The 10954-nt window shown below is 52.2% G+C and overlaps 1 protein-coding gene across 1 annotated transcript in view; it reads right to left on the reverse strand.

The window, feature by feature from the left end:
• PLXDC1 (plexin domain containing 1) overlaps positions 1-9886 on the reverse strand; it is a gene marked incomplete at both ends in the record, with an annotated part of 56719 nt that extends 46833 nt beyond the window's left edge. The window contains 2 exons of the mRNA XM_080922432.1: positions 4022-4200; positions 9808-9886. Of these exons, the coding sequence (XP_080778558.1) occupies positions 4022-4200; positions 9808-9886 (258 nt within the window). The remainder of the gene's footprint in view (positions 1-4021; positions 4201-9807) is intronic.
• Between the last annotated feature and the right edge of the window lie 1068 nt (positions 9887-10954).

Below are 10954 nucleotides of genomic sequence, written 5' to 3' on the forward strand. Positions count from 1 at the left end.
GAGTTTTGTTATCTATTTCCTCTTTTAACAGGAGTGAGGACAAAACCCAGGGACACACACACAGAGAAAGAGAGAGAGAGGGAGCAAATTTTCTTCCATTGAGCTGTTTACCTGCCCCATGTGCAGATTTTTAATTCTGAAATTATTTTATTTATGTATACAGGTGTTGCTCGCACATATGTCTGTGCACCACATGTCTGCCTGGTGCCCAAGGAGGCCAGAAGAGTACATCAGATCCTTTGAACTGGAGTTACACATGGTCGTGAACTGCCATGTGGGTACTTAGAATAGGACCCAAGTCCTCTGGAAGAGCAGCCAGTGCTCTTAACCACTGAACCATCTCTCCAGCACCACGTAGGGTACTGTAAAGAAACAAACCCTTGAGGTTTCAATGCTTCTGAACTAATCTGTCCAGAGTGAAGTCCAAGTATGTGTATTTGTTTTTAAGCTTCAGTGTTATTGGGTCCACCAGGGCTCACCAAATGCAGACAATTTGCTTCTAGACACCCACAGACAATTGCTTCCAGAAGTTTGTGTCTCTGTGGTTATTTCCTGTGATGTCCTCTTCATGCAGACTGGGACTTGGCCTTTCCAACCATCATGAGCAGGTATCATTTATTTAATCCAGAGTCCAAGAAATCAATGAGGAATGGGGTGAGGCGACAGGAGTCTCTTCCTTAGGAACGTCTCATGGGCTGGCTGTCCACGCTACCATTCTTCCATGCCTACCCTGCTCCTTGAAAGTTCACCTCAGGGCTGGAATGAGGGCCTGCTGAGGAAGCCATTAACATCAGGTACAGTGGTAAGGGAACCAAAGAGTTCAGGCGTTGGGAACATCTTAATGTGGAATTTTAAAAGCCAACATGGGTAAGTCAGAGAGTAATAGTGCACACCTTTAATTCCCTTAGCGAGAAAAGACCTTTCATCCATGACACAGAAGCAAGGGGGATTTTCAAAAGAGCCCATAATAAAAAGGTCTTAGGAATTTAAAACCTGGCCAGGTGTGTGTAACAGGCCCCAGACCTTAGCACAACTGATTCCATGATGAATGTACCATTCAGGCTGTAAAACTCAGCTTGTAGACAGCACCACCTGCCAAATGTAAACATAGACCTAATCCATTCAAGTCCACAGTTTGGGAAAAGTCTCTAAATGTACCACCAGCTTTGCTATTTGGTGTCTATAGCTCTGCTTCTGGCTAACTGTTTTTGTTAACCAAAGTATGTCAACCCAAGATATGGTTTTTGTTCTTAAAAGCTCTTCCTGAGAAAGACTCATAGCTACCCTGGGATCCCAAACACCCAGTGTAGATGCCAGCTACCCAATAAAGACTTTCTGTATCTGATCAGTCTTCTCTTGTGAATACCCCACAACAGTATGGTTGTTCCAGTTGGAAGCAAACCAGGCATACATAGTAAATTCCAGGGTAGCCTGGACACCCAACTATAATTTCAGAATGCTGGGGTGGTAGTGAGCACTCTTTAAAAGGAACTTGAGACAGAAGTTGCTATGTAGGCCAAGCACTCCTGCCTCAGCCTCCTAAGTACTAGAAGTACAAGAATGAGCCACTATACCCTACGTTGCATCAAATTTCTTTGGGGAAAGGAAGCAAGGGTGTATGTATGTGCTGAGGTGTGGGGCTCATTAGGTAGCCCAGGCTGGCCTTGAATTTTTGGCCATGTTCCTGCTCAATCTCCTGAGTGCTGGGATTATAGACGTGAGGCACCTTGCTCTGTGGTCACAGCAGAGCCCTCCACGGTGACATAGGAAGAAAATGGGGAGATGCCTTCAAGCTTTGAAAAGAAATTTATTTTTAACTTATAAGTGGACATTCGGTGAAGCCATCAATCAAAAGGAAGAGCAAATTAAATGAATTTTCAGACATGCACATCCTCAGGAGAGTCTTTCCCAAGAGGCGACCTCTGTCAGGAAACTGCCACAGGATCAAGCAGGAAAGGGAAGATACAGGGAAAGGGACCAGGGCTCCAACACTCAGAGGAAAAGGAGGAGGAAGTGCAAGCAGCCAGCTGTGGAGGAGGGAAACAGTCCACCAAATTGGGGCACATTTTTATTTCTATTTGTTATTGGACATTGAAGACAGGATCTTATGTAGCCCAGGCTGGCCTTCGACTTACCTGGTGGTCAAGGATGCCCTTGACCTTGACTTCTTTCTGATCCTCCTACTTGTCTCTCTAAAGTGCTGGGATTACAAGTATGGGCCACCACACCCAGTCTATACAGTTCTGGGTGTCAAACCCAGGCTTGATGAGTGCTGAGTAAGTATTCTACCGACTGAGCTCCAGCTCCAACTCCCTTGATAACAAGTTTGATCACACAAAAAATTACACTTGAAGCTAAAGGATGTCAAGCATTCCTGGGATTAGCACAGAGAACTGAGCAGGCAGGGCCAGGGAGACAGCAAGGATCCCAGGGGGGAAAAAAAAAAAAAGTAAAATATAAGAAACAGGGATGGACAGACAGGCATTTCCCAAAGGCCTAATGGTCCGAGTTTGATCCCTGGGACCCATATGGTAAAAGGAGGGAATTGACTCACTCACACACATATACACACACATGCACACACATACACAAGCACACACACATGCACACATATATACACACATACATACATACACATACGTGCACACACTATAGTACATGCACCCCCATGACACCAACACAGAAGTAAATAAATTAAAAAATAATAATATAAAACACAAGACATTACCCTGCTTGGATCATGTTGTGGTGCTATAAGGAACATGAGTTGAGAAAGAAAGATGGAGAAGAAAGTTCTGAGACCGGCCGAACCTAGTCCCCTATCACAACAGACAAGAATCAGATAATGTCCAAAGCCCACTTAGTGGTGGCCCACACCTTCAGGCCCAGCACGTAGGAGGCTGACGATCAAACGGATCTCTTTGAGTTCAAGGTCAGCCTGGTCTACATAGCGAGTTCGAGGTCATCCAAAAATATAGTGATAACCTTGTCTCAAAACCAATGGAACCAACAAAGCTCACTTAAAGGAGCTAAAGAAACAGAGTAATTGGAAAACAACAAAGCAGAGTTATCCTGCTGGGGGCAAGGTTGAGGAGGGGTGGGAAAGCAGCCTGGGACTTGTGTGTTTATTCTGTTTCCGGAACCATAGACCTACGCTACTCTAGAACTAGAACACGGGCCCCTACAGCCCATGCTGAGCCCGACTCCAGGGCTCTGATCATCCTCTTGCCTCAGCTTTACGCTCGGCTGGGACCTCGGGCACACACAGTGGCATCCCACCACCGCTGCAATGATACTGCCAGATAGCTGGACGTTTCTGGAAGTCCCATGGGAATAAAGAAATGGAAGCTGCAAGATTCACCCTCTCGTTGCTGCTTGCCATTCTGTAGCTTTGGTGCATCCTGAGCCTCCACCCTTCCCACCACACACTCAGCCAGCACTTGCTCACACTCATCCCAGACACTTGCCACCAGAAGCGGCCCCTAGACATATATGCAAAATTCTCAGTCACGGGTACACAACACCTCCAACTCACTGGCTTATGGCTGCAGAGGTCCTGCAGCCTTCAGAGTCACCTCCTTCCACAGACAGCTTCCCGCCCCCAGGCCCAGGAAATTCTACCCCAGTGACACCTGGATTGGTTTCTCCTCCACTCCAGCCACCTCAGGGATGCCTCTTATTGTGGCCCTGTCCTTAACCTTTAGGGCCTCACAGCCTAAGAGGCAGAAATGTGGTAGAGTGGAGCTTAAACTGGCAGCTTCGGTGTGACCACACCAACCTTCCGCTGTCTCTAAGTCATGGCAGAGTTCGGAGCCTGCACTGTTTCTCCTGGAGCAGATTACGCCATCTCTCCAGGTCCTGGCAGAGGCCAGCAGCCAACGAAACACTGAGACGCTTTGATCCTATGATCCAGCCTGGCGCTGCCTTGCCTTCTCTTCCCTGGGATCCTATCCATTCCCGTCTCCATGACACCAGGGCAGACTCCAGCTCCCCTCTCCCTCCACCACAGTTCCACACTCACCACCACCCTAGTCCCGTTGTCCGGAAGTGTGTCGATGGCCAGGGTGTCCCCACCCAGGTCCTGGCTCAGCTGGGTCTTGCCTGGCTTCAACACCTGCCCAGGACTCTCCCGGGCCCTCCGACTCCAGCCTTGCCTGGTTCTCTTGGCAGTCCATGTGGAGCCTTGACCTTCATCGTGACCTGGGAGAAGGGACAGAACACTTGAGTGGGCAAGCGGCTGCACAGAGGCAGGTCTTCCAAGCATCCAGCTCTCTTGAGGCTGATAAACTAATTCTAAACGATCCTGAAAAGCATCCTTGTCCACCTCAGAAAGGTAGGTTCCCAAAGCTGTGCCCAGATTCCTGTTCCCAAAGGAGTAACATTCTAATTGCCACTCCTGCCCTGGATACAGGAGAGGCACCGACCACTGATCAATTTTGGGCCCTAGGTCAGATACCTCTCTCCTTTCCACTTCTGACTCCATCTACCTTGCTCTCCAAAGCTCTTCAAGTGGTTCTCACTGTCCAAGACCCCTCCCCGAGGCCACTTTGTTCCCTCTCCCAGGGAGGCCTGTGCTCCTCAGGACTCTCTCCACTGGCCTCAGAGTACCTGGAAACAATAAGTGCTCAATCACTGCTTAATTAAGGACACTACACTGGGGATTGCTCTCTGGTAGCAGCAAGGACAGAGATTGAAGCAGGGCTTGGCTGGACCAGGCCTGAGGCCTGGCCAGTATGCTGGTACAGGGCTCTGATTTGTCATTAGACATTTTATCCAATTAAGTCATCCTTGGCTGCTGGTGCCTGCTGGACTCTTGCCGGGCCCCTCTCACGCCTCTGACCCTAATCATAACCAGATGCTCCTGGAGGATATGGGCAGAGGGGCAGTTCTGACCTCATCCCAGGCTATCTACCGAATGGCTGACAGCCCAGCACTAGGTGGCAGCCACCTACCACTCTGCCCCACGCAAGCTGCCAGGCCTCATCAGCAAGGCCTCAACTGTTAGTGGTGGGTCTGTTTGTTCTAAGTTGGGTGGCCTTCTCCCCAAGTCTTCCTGCAAGTATTCCCAAGGGCAGGGCAGGAGCTAGGGCTGGAAAGCAACACATGCAGGCCAAGTGGAGGGACTGATGGGTGGACAGGCAGGAAGTACCAAGTCTGGACTGACCTTGAAGAGGGATGTTAGAGGGGGATGTAGGAGGCTTCCTGTTCCCACCCACCACCCCTAAGCTAGGACCTGTCAGGTTTCCTCTTTATCTGCACCTTCTCTGTGTCACAGTCACACCAATAACAGGGCTGATCCAAGTGCGGGGTAAAAACTATGCAGGCATTCCAACCATCCAGGAGTGGGGGTCTGGGTTCGATGCAGGATCATGGAGTAAGGGCAGAGGAGGCTAAAGCTAAGCATCTCCAAACGTGTCTCTCCAGCTTCAGCTTGTCTGCCCTTCCGGTTGGATGGGCAGGATGCCACCTCTTAGTCCAAGCCAGGAACCACTGCCACTGGTTGGTCACATAGGCAGGTGCAGGACCATATAGCTGTCTGGGCACACGGCCTTGAAGCCCCAATGAAAGCCACAGCCTAACAGGTTTACATGGATGGCGTGCCCAGACACCCCTGTTCACCCTTGGCTCTGATTCTGCCTCTCTGCTCCCATTCCATCCCTGGCCTCCAGAGCAGAGACTGCACTCCACCACTCAGGGCCCTAGCGGCTATACCATGTAATGGCATGCTGTGACAGCAATGGCTCTGAGAGCCTGCCAGCCACTCTCAATGGACACAACAAGTCTTTCATCCCCATTTTACAGATGGAAAAAACAAGGCTAACAACCCGCCTCTAGGTTGCCCACTCACTCCATGGCAGGACTGGAAGTAAGGCTGGCTGGCTCCGGTCTGGTCAAAGTCATAGAGCACAGAGCCGGAAGACCAGGGGTGGCGCCACATGTCCTTAAACTCAGCACTCAGGAGGCAGAGGCAGGCAGATCTCTGCGAGTGCAAGGCCAGCTGTCTACAGAGCAAGTTTTGGGTCAGCCAGAACTGTATAATGTATGGGGAGAGCAAGGATCCCCTGACCTGGCACAGCCCTGCTGCAGAGTTCTAGGGCTGAGGAGGAGCTGGGTTACACCACCCAGGGCCTGACCCAACTCAAGCTAGCCCTTCTAGCCATACCGCCGCCATATTGTTCTGGCCACTGATGTTCTCTCTGGGTATTCATTTTACCTCCCACCCTGTATGCACTAGAGCCAGTTGCCCGCACATTCTAGGGTGAGCAAGCCACGTAAATGACCCACGTGACCCATCACCCCTGCATCCCTCTCACCGCACCCCTGCAGCTGACCCGAGGGCTCTTGTGGCCAGGCTCCTGTTTTCTCTTTCTCTCACATCCCTCCTGGGCCCTCTAGGACCCATCCCTGCTCCCCAGCCAGCACAGATTCACAAAGTTTTTTTCAGCTCACCTGGTGAGCTTTTACTCTTCCTTCAAGTTTGAGGAGACGTCAGTGCTTCCCAGAGTCTCCCTGACGCTTCTGTCCCACTCACCCGGATGCCACAAGCACCACCCAAGCTGGTGTCCTGGACCATTATGCCCTTGGTAACCTCTGCATCTGGAATTCTGGGTACCGCAAGGACCAATGTTCAGGAGGCACCAGTGACTGGAGGGTTGGGGAGCTGGTGGGAGGAGGGAGAAACTCAGCACCAAGCCTCGTAGGGCAGAGACCCTCCTTGGCACAGCCCTGTGGGAGACCCTCATTGTCCTGTCGCTGCACCGAGAAAACACAGGTTTGCCACCAAGCTGGAGGCACAACCCTGAACCCCAATGCCTCATGTAAGACTCTCCGGAAGCCTCCATCTCTGACAGAGAAGATGCAATAAGAACAGTTCTACCACTTGCTAGGTTGACTCTTTGACAAACCATCTACGCAAAGCAGCCAGCAAAACCAACTGCCCAGGCAGGGGATGTAGCGCAGTTGGTAGAGTGCTCACTAGCACGTCACCCACCTAGCATGCCAGAGGCTCTGGGTTCAATTCTCCAGTGCTCTATCCACATGACATGATGGCCTTATGCCTGTAATCCCATTACTCGGTGTCATTAGGCAGAGGCAGGAAGACCAGAAAATCAAGTTACACGGTGAGTTCAAAGCCAGGCTGGGCCATATGACACTGTGTCTCTAAGTCCTTTTCTTTGCTTCATACAAGGTTGTCTCAGACTTAACAAATGCCACCTCCTACGTATATAGCCCCTCCTGCTGAGACCCTGTCCCTCACCTTGGAGATTAGAATTGTGGATATGAAAGAGGGACACCAGGTAGCAGGAGGGGTGGGGAGGGATGGGGGATGGGACTCTGCTTTCTGAAGGTTACCCCAAGGGTTCAGTCAGAAGCACCTGTGTACTCAGTGTTGAACAGTTTTGTTTGTTTAAACAGGATCTCATGTAGCAGGCTGGCCTGGAACTCACTATGTAGCCGAGGATGACCTTGAACTTCTGATCCTTTCTTTTTCCTCCAAGTGGCCTTGCCTCAGTGTGGCTCACCAGGCCCAGGTTTTTCCATACACATTTATTAAGCAGATTTCCACACAAGGTGTGGGCGGGTGGCTGTGGGGTGTGGAAGAGTTCTCAGTGATGGGTGGGCAAAATCCTGAGCCCAAACATTTTAGACGTCTTTCCATAGTCACGGTACAGTGAAGTACGGTGAGTCAGGACCGAGTGGCTGCTGCCAGGCCCTCCTGGAGGAGGGACACTGCAGCTGACAAAGCAGTAGCTATCCTAGAAGCCATTGTGAGGAAATTTGAAGTTTAGTCACAATATATTAGTTTATTGGGAGGCTTCTGGTGGGCAAGGAGGAAACTGAAAGCACATTGAGGATGGTTGGGTTATAAGACATCTTTTGGAGAGATGGCTCAGTGGTTAAGGGTACTGACTGCTCTTCCAGAGGTCCTGAGTTCAAATCCCAGCAACCACATGGTGGCTCACAACCATCTGTAATGAGATCTGATGCCCTCTTCTGGTGTGTCTGAAGTATACTTACACCTTAAAAAAAAAAAAAAAAAAAAAAAAAAAAGACATTTGTTCAGCCCCTACTCTAAGGCAACCTTGGCTCAGAAAAAAGGAGGCTGTCTCTTTGTGGGCTTCAAGATTCTCTCTTCTGTGTGTCCTGGGTACCTCTGGTCTCCCTGGGACCAGACCCTCAGAGGCCATCTTCCTCTCTGCTCTCCTCAATAGACTCCCTCTTCAAGCCATCGCTGCCTCCTGTTCCATTGTTGTAAGGACGAATGTGAACAAGGCTGTAGGAGTGGAGGGACCTTGCTGCTTGCTTGCTAGGCCCTCCAGTCCTGTGTCCCAGGTGGGGCGAGGCCTCCTTGAGCCCATGTGGCTCTCACTGGCCACAGGGGCTCTGTCACACAGAGCAATCAGCCAGTCTCCATGAAAGAGCACCTCCCAGCCTACCTACTCACACTCATCCTCAGATGGCCTCTACAAAACCTCACCACCAAACCCAAGCAGCTTCCCTGATGGCTTCCTACAGCTTCCCAGGGTCTAATACCAATCTCGCTTGCTGCAGATGCTCCACCTCTTCTAGAGGAATCTAAAAGCAGAGATGACCCAGTAGTCTGTACTTACAAAAGGGACACATGCCCCTGGGCCCCCTGATGAGAAAGCCAACTCCCTTTCTCAACCTTCTCCTTGGCCCAAACCCCTCACTGACCCAGCCATATCTGAGTTCAGGAAACATACCAGGTTAAGGATGAAAAGAGCTCAGGAATTAACCCACTCAGTCCTTTCCTAGTTACAATTTTAAAATGAATTGCCAGTTGCTTGTACATGTTTTAAAGGGAGAAAATCTTTCATAATTCCACTTTCAAGAGCCAAAGATTTTGTCAGTAGCCTCTATTTATAAATCAAGAACCAAGCCCAGAGAAAGTAAGTAACTTGCCCAAGGTCACACAGCAAGTGAAACAGAACTAGAAGCTGAGTGTCCACCTTCAGTGGGGGTCTCCCTCAACACGCGACCCCGTGGATACCACCAGCATCCTCCACCCGAACATCTCATCCCAACCCAGATTACATCCCGTGGCCATCAAAGTCAAGAACATAGTTAGGCACATTGCTGACACAGCAGCCAACAGCAGTGCCCCATGAACTATCCCTAGTTCTCTTTTAAGGAGCCTGAAAAATCACCCTGATCCCTAGCTCCTCCTCCCCGAGAAAGCCTGGGTGCAGAACCTACATGAAAGGTCTCTGAAAGGACCTCCAAGAGGAAGAATTGGCTTGAGAAACTGGTCTAAGGGTGTGCAGAACGGAAGCCCCTCCTCCACCCTCACCCCCTCGTCTCCCTGCACAGCCAGTGCAACTGAGAGCCAAGCAGAACCAAGCAGGAGGGAGAAGGGGACCCTAGACTCTGGGAGATCCTGGAGCAGCAAGCTGCTTCTTCCTGGGTTCCCTGCTTCTCCACCAGTATGCGCAATGGATAGGGGAAGCAAGTTAGACGGCCACGCTGGTGCCAGGATGTCTCCCATCCTCCAGTGGCTCCCACGCAGTCTCCAAGCCCAGCTGGGACCTCACCTAGAGCAACTGAGGGAGGCAGCTGGGAAGAGCACGGAAAAGCAAACGCCTCTCCGGAACGATCGCGGGGTCCCTGTGACTGTTTTGGGGAGCCCAGGCTGGTCCCTTCAAGTCCTTCGAACAGAAGTAGGAGGTGCGCACCTTCTGTGCGCACACAGGGAAAATAGAGTCCCTGTTCCCTATCCCGGGCGTCCTGCGGACAGCACCCGGGTCCCACTGGCGGGTCTGCACCTGCCCTGGCCGGGCATCCTACCTGCGGGTGTTACGGGACTGAGCGCGCGCGCGGCCCCGCGGAGTAGCAGCAGCTGCAGCAACCAGAGCTGAGCCCGCATGGTGGGCGCGGACCACCCCCGGGTCCGCGCGGCGGCGGCGGCGGCGGCTGCAGAGGGAGCGGCCCCGGGCCGGGCGAGTGGGGAGCAGGAGCGCAGCGGGCAAGGCGAGCGAAGCGCGGCGTTGCGGCCTGGGGGAGCGCGGGAGGGAGGACCCAGAGGGCGGGGCGCGACGCCGGGGTCCCCGCCTCCCGGAGCTCCGCGCCGCACCCCACAGGACCCAGGACCGCGCCGGGACATCTCTGGTCACCGAGAGAACCTGGCTGTCCCAGAAACCTAAGGAAAAGGTCGAGGAGAAGGATCCCGGGAAGCACCCCTACTTGGACCCTTGGCTCCCACCACCCATCCCCAGAGCATGCGACATCCTGAGCTGGTCCTTGCACTTCTGTGGCTTCCTGGTGCTCTACATAAGCGCACATACAGACACACACCAGGAATCTCACGCAGCCCAGCCCCTCAGCTTCTGCCCCAGGAGAGGCACGAATTGCATCTCCCCACATCTCCCCATCTCCACACCGACTCTCCTCCGACCCCCGTCCAGCAGACGTGTAGGTGCTGGAGTTTGGCACATTCCCACTCTGAAGCAGATCGGGTGCCCCAGGAAGGCCAGATCAGCCCAGGCTAGACCCAGAGCCAGAGGTGGCGCCCACTGCCACCACACTCTACCGGACTCTGGGAATAGGGCACCCTTTTCTTTTTTCCCTTCAAGGATGGAATAAAAATACCCGCAATTTAGGAGATTTAATAGACGGCATGGAATCAGGTCAAGGCACGAAGGTGCCTGTGACCTACTTCGTCGGAAGGCGAAGAACTGGGGCCTAGAGAGTGGAGAGAGCTGAGGGGCCCTTGGCTTCCTCCGCGCTGGAGCCTAGAGAGTACGGAAAGAAAGGGCGCATAGGCTGCTTCGTGGGGCATACCCCGGGAAGAAGGGTGCAGCCGGGGACTGAAGTAGGGTGTGGGTTTGAGTAGGTGGGTGGCCTGGCACTGAGATCAAAAGATGGACTGAGGAAAGAAATGACTCAATTCTCTCATCTTTCAGAATCCCAGTTTCACTCCTCTGGGTCTAAAAAC

The sequence above is a fragment of the Micromys minutus genome, assembly GCF_963924665.1.
Source record: "Micromys minutus genome assembly, chromosome: 10".
NCBI lineage: Eukaryota > Metazoa > Chordata > Mammalia > Rodentia > Muridae > Micromys > Micromys minutus.